A 21,900-nucleotide genomic window follows, 5' to 3' on the forward strand; every position below is an offset into this window, starting at 1 on the left:
TTAAGTTATATATAACAATGCATTCGTTTTCACTAGTGTACCTAATTAACTGCCAAATTAGCTTATGTACACTGTAAAATACGTTTTTTAATTGTTTTTAAAAGAAAGTTTGCACCTCGGAGAAACAGACATTGACAGAAAGGGTTTTCGACATTTTTTTTTTTCTTCCTTTAATTGAACACTTACCTTAGTCCGCCTTTTTTAAACAAACAAGAGGGGATAGCAGTTTGGTGGTAAGGCTAGCGTAGAGATGGTTTCACCCACAGACATTAATACATTAATGTATTATGAACGTATTGATGTCTATGGTTTCACCTGGAAAAGAAAAATGGCGGAAAACTGCCAGACAAATTGTCAGAATTAAGGGAAACTAGAGGAGCTAACCCCTAGTAGTCAACGAGCTAATCATGGGGCTAAGTTATGCTGAGGCCGTGTTAAACATGCTGCTGTTATTTGGCTGGACTCTTTCAGTGTATCTGCATGTTAGTGTGTATGTGTTAACCGACTGGTGTTTAGGTGTAGTGATGTTGTCATTTATATTTTACTTAAGTTTTCTGTTTGCCATGTGTGCAACCATGGGACAGTATGCTAACCAATTTAGCCCTTTGTCTGCTAACTGGTACAGTGTTATTACGTGTTTGTGTAAGAATCACCATTAACATATTGTGTATTTTAGTGCTCTAATCTAATGCTCGTGGCCTGAGCTTTTATCCGTTAACCGTATGGACTGATGGAGATTCAGAAGCTGCTCTTCTCTAACGACACGATAAACGATGAGTTTGTCAAAAAAAAGTTGATTGAGGTACATACTCAACGACAGTTCAGCTATTGCAAAGATACGTGCAGAGTTTATAATCTCTGCATGTGTCTTGTATTCTGGTCTACATAGTCAGGTCTCTACATTATCAGTCTCACCTGAATCCAGTCGATAAGTCTCAGTTTTCAGTAGTGATGGGCGGATCGATACTGAAATATCGATCCTTCCGATACCAGGTATTTATGCTCTAAAATCGATTCCCAAATCAAAATATCAATACTTTCGATACTTCAGTAACTGGAGGCAATCTAGGGACATAGCGGAAAGTAACTAAACTATTGAGTTGTGGCAACACAACAAACCTTGTGAAACACCTCAGGTTAAACCACAACACAGAATATGAGGCATTTATGATGAGGACAAAGGAGGAGAGAACAGAGTCAGAATTAAGATGCAAGGTTTCATTTTATAGTAGTTCTTAATAATGAGAAAAATCATTTAATTTAATGGTCTTATTATTTTACTCTTTTATTTTTTAGTGTTTGAAACATTGTTTTCAGATATTTTGTATGACTGTGTCTCTGTTTTGTTTTTCTTTTGTTGTACTGTATTAGCTACTATCACCTGTAAACTATATAAAGCCAGATAGATCATGGGGATTGTTAATTTAGGAGAACTGACATAGCTGCAATAGATGTAGTGCTCCTTAGTTCAGACCTAGAAACCTACGTCCGTTACATCTCAACAGGAGCTATGACAATGGCATGGCAACAAGCTAAGAGTGGTTAGTAGGGTAAATTATGCCCCAGGCAGAGGGTTATAACCTTCCCCTACAGGATAAAAGTGTTCTTTTGCCTTAAAAACCTCTTGCAAAGTCTTGAGCCAGAGCTACTTCATTTTGTTTCAATATTTGGAATCAAAAATGTTCCACTGCAGTTTATCTGACATTTGGTTTGATGTAGCATTTATTTAAAACAAGATAAAATACTCATTATGACTAACAAGAGTTGATGTAGTTTGGTCTTCTCTTTTGTGAACATTTGTATAAAAGTGTAGAATAATATTTTGAGGTTTGGTTCTGACGTTATGTGAATACCCAAAAAATAATTGTTAGATAAAAAATTAGACAATGTAAAAATTCAAGCACTCCTGTCAGTAGTTCATTTTAATCCACACTTGGAGAAAACGTGCAATGTCAGACACAGCTGTAAAGTTTTAGTTTTTATCCAAACACACTGAGGGAATATTTGCGCAACTCTCAGGCCACCATGTTCCAAAATAAAATAGTGACTGTGTGACGTAGTATTACAGTCTAGACAGAAAAAAAATGGCTTCAAGACAATAACAAGTCTGCCTTTTATTTTCCTTTAGGTGTACGAGCCTTGTCCTGGTAGTGGTCGACTTCATGTTGGCACTGTGGCAGGAGGAACTGGCTGATGAACCCTCTCCAGAAACTGGGGCCCAGTGTGAACATTTTTGATGCCAGTGCTGCCGCCATGTGGTTTTTTGGAGTAAGTGAAAAACTGTTCTTCAATCAGTGTAGATGATGGTTGAGTGCATGCGGATTCTCGAGGCGCATCGCTGCTTTCTGGATGATGTATGGAGCCATCCGTCAAACTGAGACTACTAAGGCTTTGTTGTTTGTTATCATCCTTCACAGATGGAGCATTTTTATTCCTGTTAATCTCACGGTTGCTCTTCTTTCTGTCGTTTTGTCCGGGAGGGCTTCTATTTTCAGACGTGACTGAAGTCTTCAAAGTCCTCCTGTCATCATCTCTCTCTGGTGACTCTAAACTATCTCTACAGCTACGATCCTGTTTTCCATTTTCTCTACTTGATTTCTCCTTCGTTGACGCACAGCGGTCTTCACTGATGCTGCTGTTACCGTCTACATCAGAGACATGACTCGGAGCAGGAACAGGTGAGGGGGTGATATTGATATTTCTTGGCCTCCAGGCAGCGCTGCTTTTTCCCTCGCTCTGTGGTGATAAATGGCAGTTTATGCTCGGTCTGTGAATGCTGCGATGGGATGATAGATGGGTTTTGTGCACCGGTGCGTTTCTCTCAGATTTTGTTTGAAAACTTGAAGGCGCCATCCTGTTGTGAACAGCTCGGTCTTGCTGTGGAGCAGAGCTGTAGTGGTGTTCACTTTTAGCTAATATCTGATCGGAGGTGAAGAGGCTGTTTGCATGCCCAGAAGTGTCAGTGTTGTTGCAGGTGGGTGTTTTACTTGACTTATCTGAGGATGATGTGACTCTGTGCTGACTATGAGGTCTGGATAGAGACGTCTTGGCGAGAGGACGTCCACCTGGTGGCCGGGGTTTAGGCTGGCCCAGAGGAGGACGTGGATGTGGTCTTAAAGCTGATGGAGCTGTTAAAGCTGGCAGAGTCTCAGCACTTTGTCCTGCTGACGGTCTGGGGGATAGAGATCAGAAGAGGAATGTTATCAGAGAACATTGTTTGGCATCAATATGACAAAGGGAAGCACAATTGTAGGAATTGTAGTATGAACTTTTTATTTAATGATCAATAATAAAACATAGATACCTGAAATTGTGTTTCAGGTCCTTCGCAGGTAGAGAGGTCAAAGCTGCAAGCGAAGAGGGGTAGAGCTCCAAATCCAGTTGTATATTTTCTCTGAGCTCCCTCAGCTCTACACATCAACAAACACAACAGATATAACTGAAATAACTGGAACAGACTTTTCAACTATCAATAATTAAGTCTAGGCGTTACCATGAGGATACATCCAATCAGTTTTTATCTCAGTTAGCTGACAAAAACAGTGTAGATTTGGCCAGAGCCCAGGATCTCTCATTTCAACAGAAGAAACAAAGTTTAAAATGATTGTCAAAAACAATAATGTGCCACCAGATGGCAGCAAACGTCAAAGATTTGACTGACCTGCGAGCGAAGGTTCACATTTATCAGATTCACGATGACTCCGACGCTTGTGTTTAATGTTTCCCTGGAAGAAGCAGAAAACTTTTTACTTGTACATCTCAGCAGCATTTGACATAGATATAAGACCGTGGCACAAAATAGGACAGACTGGAGAAACGGGAAGAAACGAGAAACAAGAAAGAAAGCAGGAGGCTTCTGTAATCGAAAAGGAACGAGAAAAAAGGATAAAAATAAGAGAGGCATAAAGACGAGAGGAATGTGTGTGAGACCACTAAACGATTGAGCAGCAGTGTTCCATAATAATTTGGCCTCAAACATTTATATCCATAGCAAAAGAAAACCATAGCACTGTGTGTGTGTGTATGTGTGTGTGCAAAGACTGTAAAACCATAGCTTTGATTGCAACGCCTGCGTGTGTTTGTTAGTAATTGGCAGACTCCTCTCCTCATTTTACACCAGCACAAATGCTAATGAGAGTCTTTATAGCCACCGCACAATATATAGTCCATTACGCAAACACACACATATGCACACACACGCACCCAAACATACCCACGGGCCTGGAGACTGACAGTTAAAACGCATATTTCGTCCCCCCAGTGGGACTCTAACCAAAACCTTGTAGTGTTGTCTTTCAGAGCTGCAGACGAGGTAAGTCTCTGGAAGTGAGGCCACTGAAAACTTTATAGAACAGAAACACACACACACACTCCAAAAATAGGCTTTGTGGTCCATGTGGGGTTTGAACCCATTACCATGGCACTGACTTGCTGATATTTTAGGGAAAACTGGAAGCTTTCGCGATAATTCTCCGACATGGGAATCCAAATCCACCTCCACAAACACATACACAGCTTTTCCCTCAGCTAAAGGAAATGTTCGCTAATCCCTCCACCCAGTCTAGATGAACTCCAGGACGGCTTCCTTCTTTTTAATAATCTTAGGTGATGGGTCTACTAGCTTAATCAAGTTCGTCAGTCAGCAAAAATCTTCAGTCTGACCAGAACAGGCTCGTTTAATAGCTTCAGTCTAGTGGTCAACAGCTTAGCGCCGCATCTTAAACAGCATGACCTTTATAAGGCAGCACTTGTATAATAAATGTTGGAAATGCGTCACCTTAAAAAAAGTAACAATGCTGCTGTTTCACTTTAAGCTACAGCACGCTCTGTTTATTCTGCATGATGAGAATATAATGTGAATGGTTGGAGCCTGTGGTGTACAGGCTGGGACGGTGGGAGGTAGCTTCCAGTCTTGGTGGTGGTGTTGCCTCCTGCCGCTGCCACCGATTCAAAACACAGAACCGAAGTGCGGCGGCTTAAAGGCAGCAGATGCTGTAACGACCGCTCGCCGCCCGAAAGCATCTGGAGTTGCCTCATTCATCACCTGGACCAAAATCAGTCCGTCTCTGACTGCTTTAGATCAGTGAAGGGGCATCGAAGACAGAGGACTCGAGCTCTGGTCCTGCAGCGAGACGTTCGGTGGCTGTCTAGGCCGTGAGCTCTGGGTGAAAGCAGATTATACGTCAAATGCTGCACTGAGACGGACTCCATCATCTATGATGAATGAGCTCATTTAAATTGACTTAACTTGAGGAAAGATCAACATGAAGCAGAGGACAGGGAAGCTCAGTGTGACCTCAGTAATCCGAGTCGTGAGTCATCGTGACTCCTGACCACAGGATAGTGTCCGTTACTCTGGCTCCGAGAATATTCACTTAATATTAATGGGTAAAGCAGCAGCGACAGCTCGGTCTGCAGTTGAGAGTCTGGGGTACTTGACATACTTTCCACAACTTCAGGGTGAAGGCAGACTACAACTTTTTCACTCGACAGACTCCACGCTCGACACACACTTAAACAAGAGCAGAGGCGTGTGCGTGCGAGTTACTCTTAACTACAGTCATTACGAGGTGTTTCTCGGTGCTGGCCCAAGTCGTTATATGAGCCTACCTCCCGCTAAGAGAAAATGGGTCATTATGGCTGTGTTTAGAACCAATTTATGATCGGCTGCTACATGCAGCACTAAAAAGGCAATTAGATCACGATGTATCAACGACCAGAAATCTCATTGGCTCGATTTTAATAGCTGTTTCAAAAATGATATGAGTTAACTGCCCCGGATAAAACAAAATCAATAGAAATCTCAGTTGTGTGTGCGACACCATGCCAGTGTGTGAGGCAGAGGTCGGACAGGACACTTTATCTGGATTTAAAACAGTAACGCTGAGAGACAAACACTGTTGCTCAACAATTCTTGTCATTTAGCACTTTCCATTCCTGGCAATGACTGAGCTAATTACAGCAGGCCTTGAAACACACAAAACAGATGTCAATGATCACAATCTAAAAGAAAAAAAACAAAAAACAGTGATTTGGAATTCTTTTCCCTCTTAGCTCTGTCACACAGCAAGATCTTCCAGTGTGGATCACAAACCAAATTCCTATTCTCTGCCAAACATATGTAGGAACGGGGATCATGAAGGAGTGGATTGGTGATTGGTGATTCTCACTAGCTTCTCTATTGAACCTCCTCCACAGAATATTTAATTATGACCCTCTCAACTGTGCGAACGGATCAAACGAACTGAAACTCAGATGAGACTCGTTAGTACAGTAAAAACTAAAAAAACACACAAAAACTTTGAGGGTGGATTATTACAGTTTCCATTCCTCCAATAACTGATGAGCTTTTGCAGCTTATGAAGCAACGGTATCCGGCACAACTCGGCTTCAACACCATCCACCCCTGCAGCAACTAAAGGTGCACAATGGGTTTGTGCCATGCTCACGCACACAAAGACCGCAACCACTCGCTGTCCTTACAGGTATTGATGACACCTGCATAACCTTTCTGAAAAAGACCTTTACAGAAAAGTCTCTACAATTAGCCCTAAAGCCTCGGGTCTTAATCGCTGGAACAACACTCACTTGTGTTGGGAAACTTAATAATGTCTCCCCTCACTTTCCTGTATGTAGCTTTACTTCGCAGACAGTAAAAGGCCTGATGAGGCTTTCCAGAGACAGTACCTGCGCTGCTTTGTTTATCTTTCCAATGGGGTTTTCACTTTATGACTCTTTTTAAGAACGTCTGAATTATTTAAGTAGCTCTTTGTACAGCCAGCATAATGACACTCAGCAGCCACAGACTACGACCACTACTGATTCGTAATAAAAACTCGTCTGCTTTGAGTTCCCATCTTTCTTGGAAACAAGAATAGTTGCTGGCAATGTCAGACCAGTCATATAGGCATGCAGAGGGCACAGACAGACAATTTCCACATCTGGTCCGCAGAAAAGTCCTACATCTGGCTAAACTCAGCCTCTGCTCCTCTCATAATACCAGAAGGTGAGGCCAGACTGAAGGCATGAACGCATGTGCTTCTTCTTCCCATCGACTGATTCGCCTCGTGTGTGTCTAAAAGCGACTGTACATCATTTGAATGATTGGAAAGAGATCGATCTAACCCGGCGCTACAGCAGCTCTTGGCCGGGCGGATGGAAAAAGAAAAGAACTCGTTTAGACTGAGGTCTTGCCAGCTTCCTGTGAGGGTGCATGCAAGATTGTGCATGTTTGTTTGTGTAAATGTAGGCCCTGGCAGGGTTTCTGTACCACAGGGGAGTTAGCAGGTCTACTTGTGGGATTCAGGCTTCAGAAAAATCCGTTTGGTTCTAGGAAAAGTCAGATCAGCATTGTGCAGAACACATGCAACACTTGGAGAAAATAAGGACGAACTAAAGGTAAAGGAATTTAAGGGTGTAAACGTATAGGGGAGGATAAATTATACAACACATATGTGTAATATTAACACACTATTCAGGCATCGTAACTGGTACAATGCTTTGTACTGTGGATTGTATGAATGGGTAAAATCTATTCATGCTTTGATTTCTCTTTTTGTCTCCAGTAAATAATTAAAAAAAAAAAAAAAATGGATGATTGCTGTGGTTGGCTGTTTTGTATTCTGTTTTTTTTACCTTTAAATACTTTACATGTCTGGTCAAAGCCTCCCACTCTTCCTTCAGGAGAGACCTGGATAGAGAGAGAGCCAGAATGACTGATCAAACAGACAGACCTTAAGTGTATAATATGATCAAACAGCTGATACAGTAGCATCAGAATAGGTGCCCTGTTCAGCGAGTTTATCCTCTAAAGTTTTCATAAGGTACTGAGGAAACAGTGTCCTATTTTTCTTTTCCCTCCCCTTTCTCCCCTCACACTTTCTTCTTCTCCGGTTACATAACCACGCCAGACTTTATTCGCTTCTTTCAGATGAAAAAGAATCTTCTGCCGGCCCTGGTTCTGTCTGGGATCCATTTTCTGACAATGGGGCCTTTTGTTCTGGTCTAGTCAGGAAATGGGAGGGAGAGGGAGAGACAGGGAGGCAGGCCCTCTTCCAAGGTAGCTCCAGTGGCTACATTCCCCATGGGCCTCAGAGTGAGGGATGGAGGAAGGAAAGGAGGGATGGAGTATTAGGGAGTCACGGCAGCGACAGAAGCCACGAAGGAGGGCTGAGGGGAATACGAGGAAAAAAACCTGGAACAGCAATTATGTATAGCAGAATTGGTCAGAATTGGTCTTGGCTGGTTTGTGTTATGGTTGTATTATGGACACATGATGAGAATTCATCATGTGCCCTCATGGTGTGTACTCAGGTTGTATGTAGTGTACATGCTCTTGTTATGCAGGATTGGTAAAGACACATTATTTTGTGTTAGGAAGCACAAATAGAGTAGATTATTTAAATTTAAGATACATGATTTCACACTAGATAAATAGTCATTGTCTTTCGAGACAATGCAACAGAAATACCAACACTGCAAAAACAATAAGGTCATGTAGGGGTATCATTTATTTCCTCATTCAAATCTGAATATGTTGGAGCATCAATTATGTTTCGTTTCGAGACTCTGTAGGTTCACTACAATTGTAAGACAGTGATCATTAGACTCATTGTCTGATATATATTATTAATTATTAAACACTAGAGACTTAAACCTGTAATAACATTATTTTTGACACTTGGGGGCAGCAAAAAGAAGTTACGAGCATAAAACTAACATAACACAGTATCTGATGGAGTTGGGGAAGTCGGTGAAATCGTTACGAAACACTGATTTACTTACTGAGCAGATATGGGGTAAAATATATCTCTGTTTCTGGCTTCCCAGCTTCTATCCTGGATCATTAGCTTCTAAATGCTCCACTGTGTTCACCAGCTACTTGCTAACTGTGTCTATCTGCTGTTCGGTGCTGAGCGGGTTTTAAAAACGTTTTACTGAAAACAGCGGCCGATGGCGCCTTCAAGGCCTCTTCACGGGAAACAATGTGAGAAGGAGCAGTAAGGGCTCACTAGCTTAGAGTGTAACACCGCTCCATCAACTTACCTGAGGTGGTCGACCACTTGGTCTATCTCACTGACATTCAGCTTTTCTCTCATGGCCTCAATCTCATCTTCAGCACTTGACTGGACTGAACAGTGAGAGCCTGGTCTGAAGGAGAAGAGAATACAAGTGGAAACAAAAGAGGATTAAAGGATATTTTCTGCACCATTAGAAGTGCAGTATCGTGTCAATGAAACATGTAGATTCTGTTGCACCTGTGTTACCCACCTGCTTCCAGTAACGGTTTGGTCAGGGTTGCTACGGTTACTATAGCAGATCTCACTGTGACTGAGGGCGTAGTTTACAGTCTCAGGTTTGTACCGAAACAGGAGCTCATCATTTCTATAACAACAAGAGTGAAGAAAAAACACTAAACCTTAACAAAAGTCTGTTCATTGAATGTGCTTTTGAACCCAGTTTTATCATAACAGTGCTAATATCTTTAAATATAAACTCAAAGACACAAAGAGAACTGTGGAGCTGTTTTGTATCTGTGTGTGCTCTGAGATTGGTGAATGTGTATAGTAAACTTCAAATTGTCTATTTAGACTAACAATTAAACTGAGATTTGTCAGGCAGACCTAAGTTCAGTTCATAAACTGTCCAAAAAGGTTAAAACAGAGAGATAGACAGCAGCAAGGTTTTATCTCCTGGGAGAAAGAGGAAACCAGTGGTGTAGGCAGCTGCAGGTGGGGAGACAGCTCGGTCCGTTCTGCTTAATCGAATAGACTTTGCATGAGGAGAAAACACATCTTTTCATGCCACTGAGATAATGACCTGGAGCTCTGTGTGTGTGTGTGTGTGTGTGTGTGTGTGTGTGTGTGTGTGTGTGTGTGCTAGGAATGAATGGTTCGACCATCAGGACCACACAAGCAGAAGCCAATAAGATAAATCAGTTGACTTTCACAAGGTACACACCCATCCACGCACACACCCACACCCATTATTTGTAAATAATTCAAATTGCAGGAAAAAGGTAGTTGTGTTAGATAAAGTGTTCTTTGCTAACATGTCTGGGAAATTAGATTAATGATAACGCTCACATACAAGCAAATAAAGATTTTAATGGGAGAGTATGACGGAGAGAGAGAGGCATTACGGTCTCCATCTCGATGCGTTGGCAATATTGTCTCAATTTCCAGGCCCACAAAGCATATTAAATTGGACTAAATTGACAAACAGAGGACTGTGGAGCTTTATTAACTGGAAGTGTTGGTAGGGAGAAGTGTGTTGGGTTTACTCCTGAAAGCCATTCAGCTGATACGCACTTGGGGGGCAGCCTAATTGAATGATCAAAGGCTTGAAACGCACACATCAAGGAAGTATCAAGGTCAACAACTGTACCAAAGCCAACTTCAAAGAGAAAAGGCGATTTGTGCTGGCACAGTCTGTGTGGCACCAATACTTTCTTGGCAGTGCTCCTGCACAGCCCCGAAACAATGGGCTACATTACCCGGCCTGAAAGGAACTTATTATAATCGATTTACGATTTACGAGCCAGAGGACTTTATGAGAGTGACTTGTGATGTTCTGTGCTTTGCTCCGAGACACGTTAACAAGACGCTGTGCTCTTACGATCATCAGACCTGTACCTGGGTTACCTCACGTATTTTGTATATCTTTTAATGCATGAATGAGATTCTGTAGTATGGAGAGAGAATTAAATAATCTTGTAGAAACATTAAGGGAACATTTCTTCTCGTCAAACCACATCATTCATCATAAATTATTGGATGACTTGTCATTAGACCTGGTACATACATTAATTTGTGTCACAACATACCTGCAACTCATTCATATTAGTCTAAGCTATGTTGTGTGTTTAGTGCTAATTAGCTCATTATTTAATTAAAATGCAAGCACAGTGAATATTATACCAGTTAAACATCAGCATGTTTACATTGCGACTACAAGAATGTCAGCATCATGGATGTGAGCTAGCATGCTAACGTTAACATTTAGCTCAAAACATCCTGAAAATACGTGCAGTCAGCTGCTAACACGGCCGTAGACTCTCAGTCCCGTTTCTCATATGATGTCAGTGAACTTGATCTAATTGTGCAGCAGCAAATAAAAATATGTGCAGATTCTACAGAACAGCTGTGGTTGAGAACAGAGGCCGGAGAGCGACGGCGTGAACGAAATGAGCGCACACATGCGCCGAGAGCCAATAAAGAGACACCAGACGTCAACAAAAAAGACAATCGCAATAAAAAAGGGCAGTCGACAAATTGACAGGCAATAAATGGCAGGTCACAAAGCGGAGAACAATCCATCTTATGTCACGCTTTTCCTAAAAGCCCTCAGCAGAACATGGTGCAGCATTCCTGGCAGCACTGAGCCTGTTGCTGGGACGGTTACTGGCCTAAACATAGGCAGACTCACACGCACACACTTACACATTTGTATGTTGTCCCAAACATATCATGTTGTCATGACTTTATTCAGAATAATTTTTTTTAATGTGCCATTAAACTGCCGGTTGCCACATGCTCATCTCTGCTCTGAGTTGTGTAATTAGCTGTAGAAGTTTGGAACTGGGAAGTTATATGATACTTCATCGGGGGCTTATCAGTCCCTTATGACATATAAAAAACTAGTACCAATCGCTATTTCTCTACAGTTTATAGCATTACGCAGATAGTGTTTAGGCAACTCTTTAATATAGAAGCTGGCACTGACTTTAAATCTAGGCTGCTGTTTGTTGCCATTTAGACAGGAATGTATGTCTCCCTCTAATAATTGTCCTATTGTTCAACAATTCCCAAAGCAGTTTGCACAATCCCTTCTCCAAAAACCTTTGTTCCGCTGCTTTCACATTCCATTTTGACTGACATGGGAACACAATATAGCATTTTATGGTGGTCTTTGTTTGGGTAAACATGACGTTAAAAGTGTGAGATTAACTGCCTGTCCCCCCCAAAAAAAAAAAAAAAAAAAGCTAAAGAAAAGTGTTGTTCTCAGTCTGGACTATTGATCAGGACAAAAATCTATTAAGCACATAAAATGTGAAGGAGGGGAGAGAAAAGAGGGAAGAAAGAAATTGCTTTTTTTTGAATCACTCTAATGGCTGTCTATATATCTACAATCAAAACTGAAAAAGTAAAATCTGGTCTGAGCACATAACACGTACTGTCTGGAAAGTGTTGTGCAGAAGTGCGCTTTGTCTGGAGCACACTGTGGAATCTTCTTGAATGTATTATGTGTTTGCAAATACTTAAGCGGACTTATTTCTTTGTCTCCATAAATTCTCGTTTGGCAATATAATCGTAACAGCAAATCGATAAGGCAATTTGTGATGTGCTTCTTTTAATTTACTTCAAAATCTTATTAATAGGAACTGCTTCAAAAAAACAGGAATAAATAATGGAAGTTAAAAACCTTTCGCAAACTCATTAATAATAAACATTACGGTAGATTTATGTGACTGAGATGGTAACTACCTGCTGGCCCGCTCTCTGAGAGTCTGCAGTAACATCTTGACCTCAGCTCTCAGCAGCTCTTTCACAGCGGGGGGGTCGGCCAGAGGGGAGCCCTGCGGACATGGGAACGGGCTTCCTCCCCTGCTGCCATGGTTCCCTCCTCCACGGCTGACCTGACACATCTCGCCCAGCATCTCAGCCTGCAGACGTCACCAGAAAGAGGACAAGCAGAGGTTATACGTAAACAACCTGATATATTATCCTATCAATAGTAAAAATATATTCTCGTGTTGATTCCCTATCAATAAATTGAAATATTTACAAGCACGAGGGGCTTGTGCTGTAAATAGATATCTTCTAAAACAGAGTAGATGTTCCAACCCATTCAGTAATCAGCAGCAGCAGCAGTGAAGCAGACATGGAGGGAGAGAGAGCCTCCCCGCCCAAGGACACCTTGAAAGTGGAAGATTGTTTCTTTAAAGTCTCAGTAAACCAATAATGTGATGACGACGTGTGAAAAAGCAAATAAAACTGTGAGTAAAGCAGATTTTCCTCTGCAAAGGAGGGGCTGTAGATGCAGGATGGATTCTTTTAAACCTTCATCAATTTATGCCAGAATAAAACTACAACTACTGTGTGATTGAATGGGAAAAGGGGATTCTAGGTAGTTCATTTACAATCTACATGTCAATACTTAATGCAAGGATATAAAATGTGTATATTTTCAGTTAACATGTGAGATTATACTTGAAAAATAATTTTTAAAACATGCAAACCTGTTAGACGGATGTAAACAACTGTAGTGTAATGGTTCAGTGTGTAGGATTTAGAAGCACCGGGCTGTGGGGCTGCAGATTGCTACCGACTGAATCCCTCAGGCCTCACTTTCAAAGCGTGTAAGGAAACCCTGCAGTTATGGCCACTGGAACAGGACCATAGAAAATTCTATAAGGTCCCTCTAGAGCCGGTGTTTGGTTCCTCCAATCTGGGCTACATGGTTGCACTTAAATATGAGGGGTCATTATAAGCAATTATAGTTAGTTGTGATTATACACGGATGATAATAGTATGTATTCAGTTTCTCTTCTCCTGGTCCTTGAACTGTTTTTGTGTTTCAGTCATTTAAGGGACTATGCTGCAATTTCTTCTCCATTTTTCCCCTCACTTTATATTGGTAACAACACTGTCGGAGCAGGTCAGCGTTGCAAGAAGACATTGTTTACTGTAAATGTCTGACAGTTGAGCCTGTCTTCTTAGAACAGGAAGAAATTAAACTTTTACATGCACAGGGACATGAAATGAGAAAACGCCGCACCAGTTTAACAAGCGCTCACACTACACTGGGCAGAAAAATATTTTAGGACAGCCATTGGACAAAAGGTCTTGTGTGCTGTGAGACTAAAGTCTGGATTACATAAACACCTCAACACCTGTTCCAGTCACTTCTGTCATGTCGCAGTCAAAGGCTCCGCTTCAAAGGAACGCACAGGAGGATACTAAACACGCCACCTCTGGTCTTTGCGTATTGGCACAATCCACTAACACGGCAGCTTTTACACAGCTTCTCCTGCACTTACACAGGCCGCTTTCACTCGCACCTGCTTCCTCCGCGCCGTCTTTGAGTGTTGAGGTGTTTATGTTACAGGAATCGTGGTTTTGCTGGCTAACGAGCCCTCTCTGCATTTTGTTCTCCCTTGCTTTGCTTTGAGGCTGTTGATCTCATCCAGAAGCTATTTTAAGGGAACACTGTTCAAACATGTCAGTTAAAAACCCTACCAGGAGCTATTACGCCGAATTATTTTAAATTTAAAATACATTTACCTGAAAGGGCTCATTTTCATTCAGCTTAGAGAAAAAAGAGTGGGGGTTTAGGGGGAGGCACAAAGAGATTGGCCTTGTAAGGAGACTTAAAAAGAGAATCTAATATTTCCTCTGATCTAACCGCCTTAGACAATGAGGGCCTTGATGGAGGGAGGAATGGCAGCGTCGAGGAATGGAGGAGTCGCCTGCAGATCTGCTATTACTTTTCACAGTCGTTCACTGAGGGATGGAATTCATTACATGGGCTGCAAGAGAAAGAGGCAGGGACAGAGAAGAGAGAGATTTGGAGATAGGCTGACAAGGAGAGGGAAAAAAGAGAAAAGGGAGTGATCCACCCTTCACTGAACGTAATAAGTGAAGGAGAACCTGTATGCACTGTAGTTGAATGAGGCATCCTGTGCTCTGGGTTTTTTTTCCCCGTGGAAATTTCTCAAAGCTTTCAGCCTAAGTCTTCTTTTTCCGTCTGGAGCCTTTACAATCAGCCACCGCATACCCTCAACTGTAGGTGAAGAAATATCAGAGCAATAGTCAAAGCCACACATACACAGAGTACAGATACGCTAACTCACACACACGCACACACACGGTCAAAGAATATGTGTTGCTAACAGTCTTATCAAGAGTTGAGGATTAGCCTCTTTAACCCTGTTCTACGACCCCCTGACTCATTAAGCTCACCGGGCCTCTTTCTGTGTGTACACAGCGTGTGTGCGTGCAGACGGGACCGTGTTTGCATATGAACTCAATTATTCTGCAGCAACCTGAATGGAGTGTTATTTTGATGCTTCTCTAAAATGTGCTTTAAGCACAAAAAAAAAAAGATATTTATTATTCATTAGTGAACTGAATAAGTTTAGGCCATTGAGTTGGCTTGTTAGAAAGGGAGGCTTGCGTGCCTTTTACCTTTGAAAGTATTCACCGCATGTTTTATAGCTGACATGTGGTTTTCACGTGTCAGCTATATGCCACAAAGCCAATATACGGTCAGCATCTACACATCGCGGCCTGGCAGTTGAGACAAACTATGTCCAGGTGTTTCTCTGCAAACAATGACTGGCCTGTTCGCGCACGACAGGGAGAGGAGAGCAGATCTACAGAGGTTTCAATACTGAACAAACAGAAGAAAGAAGCTAGCAGAAGGTAGGAGTGCAGAAACATACAGAGGAGGAAGAAATGGATGGGAAGAAAATGGTGCTAGAAGGAGAGATGTGGAAAAAAAATACATATTTTTATATTCTGCACAAACAAGCATGACCTCTTACGTAAGTCAGGTTGAGAGGAATGTTCTTTCAGTAGAGTGGGACCCAAGTATTGTATTCAGAGTGAGCTGTAAGGTTAAACATTGGAGGGTTTTCAATGCAATAGTGATTTGAATTGACTTAATCAGACGACCAACAAAACATTAATGTGTATCTAATGGAAAACAACTTGAGCATTTTAAAACCAAACAATGAATTAACAGTAAATCAATCGACAGTATAAAAAACATGAGTTTTAACATAACTGTTATTCTCTGTATCATCACATCATGAAGTAGTATTTGCACCTCAGACGTGACCTAGAATAGACCTACTTACTGAGCTGTGTGTTCCACCTTAGCTTAGATCTCGCATGTAGACCCTGCACATCCGTCTTGGGTGAGGTCATTTTGCCAGCTCTGTGTTTTCCATACAAGGGGCTTCGGGGGCCGAGGGTTTGAATAAATATTGATGTCTGACTGGCTCACATTTGGACTTCGCTGAGGCACAGTGCCAGTTAACCCTCGTTTCATTTTTTATTACGGACTCTGGAATCAACGCGTGCAGCCAAACTAACCTAGAAATGACTTCAGAGTTCTTAAATTACATCGCACAGCCAGGAATGATTAGGAAAGCCATTGTTTGATTTTGCTTTGCGCAACAGGAAATTCTTGTAGATGTTGTGGTGGTATTCTTGTGGAAATCCTACTAGAAACAGACCCAGACTCCAAATTCCCCGAAGGGATAAAACTGTACGGATGATGAAAAGGGGTTTATGTTTTGAATCTGAAGCTAAATTTAGAAATTAGGCACTGGATATGTTCTAACAAAAGGCATCCAACACTTGAGTCATTAAAAAAAAAAACCTCTCACCTCAGCGTACACGTCTGTGTACATGTCTACCAGGGAGTGGCCCAGTGCTGTGCGGATCTTTTGTAGCTCTGACCCAGAAACATGCTCAGCGATCAAGCTCCACAGGGACTGGCTGGGGCACCAGGGTTGGTTTCCATCAGGTGAATGCATACGAATGGCAATCTATGAGTAAAGGAGTGAAAATGAATTATGGAAACATGTAAACACAATTATACTATAATTGCTAATGGTAGTTTTAGCAGCATGACACTCTACTAAAGCTAGAGTACAATTCAGTGCATTGCCTAATGTACAACTCTGAGGTAAATTAGTGTTCATTTGAGTATTTTTATACATTATATTTCAACTACACATTTTAAAGGCAGCACTGTACCCCACTGCATCTGTGCGAGGAACATATGAGCTATATATCATAGCAATGAGCAATGCAGAAACTATGCAGCTTCTCTGCTAACTCTCTGCTCTGCTAATCCAATAAATCTTATCTACCAAAAACACTGGGAAAGACGCCCAAGCAAACTTAGCAGTGATGTTAGTTTTGGTAAAGGCTAACTCCAGGTATATAGGCTATACATGTGGAGCTAACGTTTCACTAAGGATAAACGAAACGTTCACTCTACTTATTTCAAACACTGACGGGGAAAAGGTTTCCACTGCTTGCATCAAACCGATGAGAAGTTTATAAAAACCGCTTTTAGTTTGTTGCAACAGAGAAACAAACGCTGACCTTTTTTGGCGAGTTGTGCTGGTATTTGGCAAGGCTGTGGTATCCAGGGACAACGTTCCAGTTGCTAAGGACAGATATCGCGAGATCAAAAAGGAGCAGACAACGGTGAGATTGTCAAAAAAGAAATCTTATTTATCCACGTTTTTGTGTTTTAATAAAATAAAACAATACAGTGTGACATACAGTAATAATAAAAAAAACAATGGGAAAGAAATTGCGTTTTGCTCGTGTTCAACATAATGTAAGTTTTTAACAAGTAATAAACAAGACCACCTGCGCTATTGTCTGCATTTAAGTGTATCTAGGGGAGGGACAGAATTCAGCTGAGACTGGTCTGTGATTCACAGGAAAACAGTGAATGCAACTTACCTCCTCTTTATGCCCCAAACCTTCACTGACTTCCGGGCTCTCTGCAGAAGTGCCCCTGCAGACCGCTGTGGAGGCAGAGGGGACGCTAAAGGTTATATCTTTCTTGGTTGACAATGTAGCAAACTATATTTAAGAAAGAAAAAAAAACTTGGATTATCGAAGCGAACCCCAACTGGACTACAGTTGTCGTTTCACTTCTCTGGCGCACTTTAAAACTTTTCGTTTGTTTCTATTCATCAGATACACTATGGCAAAGCGCGTTTCACTGGAGCGCAAAATACGCACGGCCGTTTTGGCACTTCTGATTTGCGCGCAGGCTGGTTTTGGCTTCTCGGTCGCGGGACAGCAGGAGAGCACCTGCGAGGCCAATGGTAGCCTATACTACGTCGGGGAATGGTACTTTCTGGACTCTGATCACTGCACCCAGTGCGAGTGCACCGCCGAGGGCTCCGCCTGTGCCCGCACTGAGTGCACCTCTCTCCCGGCTGCGTGCATCCATGTCAGCCACTACCCCACAGACTGCTGCCCCAGGTGCGAGAAGATCGGCTGTGAGTACCGAAGTGTGGTGTACGAGCTTGGGCAGAACTTCCAGGTAAGTCTGAGCAGAATGAGATATGGCCGCTTGCACACATGTCATTCAGGGTTGGTGAAAGTAACCCGGCCTAAAAGTGTGGTTGCTTTTTTGTCTTTTTTTATTATTATTTTTTATTTATTTTTAATGTGGAATCCCAATGCAGATACATTATGATATAAAATTATATATAAAAGTTGTCACTACATGGATATAAGGACACTAAGTAAATCATAAAAACAAATAGAATGGATTTATAATGAACATTTTATAACAACATGAGCTGAGCCAAACTACTGCACAGGTTATATGAGTAAAATATCTGTAAGACACGTTCCTCGATCATTTCTCTAATTTCTTGGCAAAATAGTTTTCTTTATGCATCTAAACACGCCTTAAATTTAACACACACAGGTGCACAATGTTTCATTATTTAAGTGTTAAAGGTTAAGAAGCATTAAACTAACATTTAAGGAAAACTCATTTTGTATGTGTATAGACATAGGCTTTAAGATAAACTGTTATATCTCATAATGAAGAATTGTCCTAAAGGTGTTCTCTACAAACACATGATGGTATAGTTTCATAAATATTTGTGTTCATAAAAACTGTTGAACCACAGGATGGTATGTTATATGGAATAAGCTCACAGCAGAGAATTGGAGGTAAACGGCGCCCCCTTTTGAGATGGTAGGAGGACGAGGGTTGGGTGTGTGGTGCTGGTGTATGATGCTGTTGTCATTTTTATCAACAGTGAAAAGTTCCCAGAACATAACAGGCTGTCAGAACTGATCAGACGCCATTTAACAGATGAGATAATTATTATTCTGTAACAAACGAGCGTGAGACTGTGTGAAAAGGACATGAAAAACTAATTTAAGAAAATTTAAATTAAACCTCTTGAAATTTAAAGATGTGGTGTTCAGTTGTAAAACTTTTGGTTTCCCGGGACGTCACACAAGCCAGTCCTTTGTTCCCAATATTAATACCTTTTCATAAGAATTCACAGCATGAAGAGATCAGAAATGATTACATGCAGAGTGTCACGGCGTGTGTGTTTGTGTGTTTGTGTTCCAGCCTTCAGAATGTGAGCAGTGCACTTGTGACAGTGATGGCATCGCCCGCTGTCTAGTTGCAGATTGTGCCCCCCCACCATGTGTCAACCCTGTCTACCAGCCTGGGAAGTGCTGCCCTGAATGCAAGGAGGGTATGTTGAAAAAGTTTTGAAATAAAGTACAGGATAAGTTTTTAAATACAGGAAAAGTAAACACAAAAAACTTCTCTCTGTTCTACTCTACTTTGTTATATTATAACATGTGACATTTGTGTACATATATTATAAAGTGTCTGTCCTCTTCTAATTGTAAATACTTGTGCAATATTTGCAACTGTCACTTTCTGGAAGCAGCTGCAGTGAAACAATTACCTTGAAGGATTAACAAAGTATTCTGAGTTATAGAATCAACCAAAAAAAGTCTCCACCCAAATAAAATCTGACAGTTCGTTGAGTCACTTTCAGCTGTGATTACGTGGCAGCATTCACTGTGGCATTGTTTCGATAAGAAGATTTATTTTCCATCCAGTGCTTCATTCATTTTTCTTCCAAGTTCTGTTATTTTTCTTCGATTTGATTTCACCAAACGCATCAGTTGGTGTTTAATGACTTGAAAGATAATCATCCGTGCAGTTATTATCCAACAGGAGGCTCGTACCTATTTATTTTATACATTTTGATATACTTTTGATTTATTTTAGGCACCATCCTGAGGTTGTGTTTCTTTTTGACATTTTAATAAGGATACAGGGGCCACTGTGTTTGGACAATGCCTTCTACTTGACTCCCATGTCTGAGTATCCGTTTGGCTTCAATTGCACTTCCCTTGATTGCTCTTCTCCCTCCAGGCCCTAACTGCTACGTGGATGCGACGCGCCGTCAAGTGATCCCTGCAGGAGAGCCCGTCTGGGTGGACTCCTGCACCAAGTGCCGCTGTCACGACGGCCAGGACGCCGGCTACTGGGAGGGGAACCGCCTCGCCACCTGTGCCCGCCTCAAAAACTGTATACCTGAACAACCCCAGCAAAACTGATAGTCCTCTATCAGCAGGGAGCCAGCTGCTGCCTTGAAGTACACGTCCTTTAAAGGCTGACAACTTCTATGTCAGAGAACACGCTGTACTGTCCTGTGCAGATAAAGCCAGATGTTACAAAAATAAAAATATAAACAGCAAACCAAAGAAATAAGGACTGATTAGCTGCCACTTAACGAGGATTATTCGTCCAACATGAAACAAACAAGCCTAGACTTCAAATCTTACAAATTGAGTAGATGATTGTTAATCAGGTCAAGGAGGAATTAAACCTATCTCCATTTAAAAAGAATTCATCATTAAAGAAACAAAAAAGTGACTTTGCTCCAGATGTTTGAACTCTAATTTTATCTGCTTTTCCACAGTTTAGATGAGATGATCTTTAGAGAGAGAGAGGGAGAGAGAGCATGCAACGTGTTTTTATAGGTGGTAGTTACCCGGGAGCCATTTAAAGCCGCATAACAAAGCCAATGAATGAGATTACTGGATGATAAGCAATTCTAATTGACCTGTCACAAGTCGATGCAGAGCCAAGGCGCTCGCACGGCCGTGATGCAATTTAGACTAGGAAGTGGCTGAGCGGAACAATGGGCAGTTTTCTAACTGCGCTATGAGTCTTTGTAGGTTGATTTCCACGCTAATTGAAATATACCGACTGAGAGTGTGGCCTCACGTGCGATTGTGCGAAAGCTGTGGTCTGTGGCCAATATTTGAGAGCAGGGCTTGATCTAATGGAAATATGGGGATATGGGAATGGAAAGCGATCTGTAATTTACCCGCTTTATTGTTTTGTTTGTTTTTCTCACGTGAAAGAAAACGCAGCAACTCCGCTACAAGCCGTACGATGAAATATATCGTCGTTTTATGTACTTTAGGTGCATGTAGCAGGTCTTCTGACAATTATTTGCCGCCATCCACCACATTAATGATTAAACGAAAGCCAAAAATAGACCCCACTTGTTACACTGTGTGTTTACGCCAGTCCACCAGGATGCTGCTCCAGCTTAACAGCCTTAATTCTCCCTCAGTGGCTTTTACAAATAAGGTCTGAGCATCTTCTGCTGTATTTGAAACTATCTGGCAAGCCGGAATTGTTTTTCTCGCTCAGTGTGTTCCCTCAGATTAACCAAATGATGTTATCCGTTATGTAATTAGTGAAATTACTCAAGTTAACTGCCGTATTTCATTACTTTCCCACCAGTTACCAGTCATTATGCCAAGCTTATCGGCTCTAGCTGCTTGCAGAAAAGTGCTCAACTCTTGTGAATAAATGCCTAATTTTGTTTTTGTTTTGTTTTTTCCACAAGTGCAGGACCAATCTAAAGGGACGTGAGTCACGCCCATACAGCTTGTACTTTGTATCTACTGAACATCAGCTTCGCCAGAACCTTATGTGAAGTTATTCCAAAATAAAACCTCTTTTCATATATGTTGAAGATATTTGTTTTGAGTCTTTTTTCCCCTTCAAGAGGATAGTTGTTGTTTGAGAGGATGCCCTCTTGATTTCCCTGCAGAGCCAGGGAATGTGTTGTACTGTTGTCGCAGTGAAGGCGGGTTTTGTACAAGAGGACGGACTACAGCGGGATCGCACAGGTTTATCCGAGTTGCCGAGGCAACGGGAGACAGGAAACAAGGGTTTCCAGCAGCTGCCAATATTACATTAGGAAGCTCTGGGTTAGCTCAGCCTGCAGGTGAAAACTAATTTCTTACGAGTTGACCTGGACTGTTAAAGCCTTCAATAAGATGGCAA

The 21,900-nt window shown here is 41.7% G+C and overlaps 2 protein-coding genes across 3 annotated transcripts; one reads left to right on the forward strand and one right to left on the reverse strand.

Annotated features, from left to right (window-relative positions):
- Window positions 1-1,904: 1,904 nt before the first annotated feature.
- On the reverse strand, window positions 1,905-17,178 carry ccdc24 (coiled-coil domain containing 24). The gene is made up of 9 exons (XM_047588863.1): window positions 17,124-17,178; window positions 16,397-16,558; window positions 12,486-12,664; window positions 9,271-9,384; window positions 9,046-9,150; window positions 7,636-7,690; window positions 3,662-3,725; window positions 3,305-3,410; window positions 1,905-3,172 (listed from the first exon to the last, which is right to left on the reverse strand). Exons 2-9 carry the CDS (start codon window positions 16,544-16,546, stop codon window positions 2,161-2,163), a joined length of 1,785 nt encoding a protein of 594 aa, XP_047444819.1. The 5' UTR covers window positions 16,547-16,558; window positions 17,124-17,178; the 3' UTR covers window positions 1,905-2,160.
- zgc:113531 (uncharacterized protein LOC541359 homolog) lies at window positions 2,548-21,586 on the forward strand. Of its 2 annotated transcripts, none has more exons than XM_047588866.1 (4): window positions 2,548-2,678; window positions 17,733-18,084; window positions 19,141-19,270; window positions 19,966-21,586. In XM_047588866.1, exons 1-4 carry the CDS (start codon window positions 2,659-2,661, stop codon window positions 20,148-20,150), a joined length of 687 nt encoding a protein of 228 aa, XP_047444822.1. In that variant the 5' UTR covers window positions 2,548-2,658; the 3' UTR covers window positions 20,151-21,586. The 2 variants fall into 2 exon arrangements, with proteins under 2 accessions (XP_047444822.1, XP_047444823.1); XM_047588867.1 differs by lacking the exon at window positions 2,548-2,678 and adding an exon at window positions 17,468-17,583.
- The last annotated feature ends 314 nt before the right edge of the window (window positions 21,587-21,900 follow it).

The sequence above is a fragment of the Mugil cephalus genome, chromosome 7, assembly GCF_022458985.1.
Source record: "Mugil cephalus isolate CIBA_MC_2020 chromosome 7, CIBA_Mcephalus_1.1, whole genome shotgun sequence".
Classification (NCBI taxonomy): domain Eukaryota; kingdom Metazoa; phylum Chordata; class Actinopteri; order Mugiliformes; family Mugilidae; genus Mugil; species Mugil cephalus.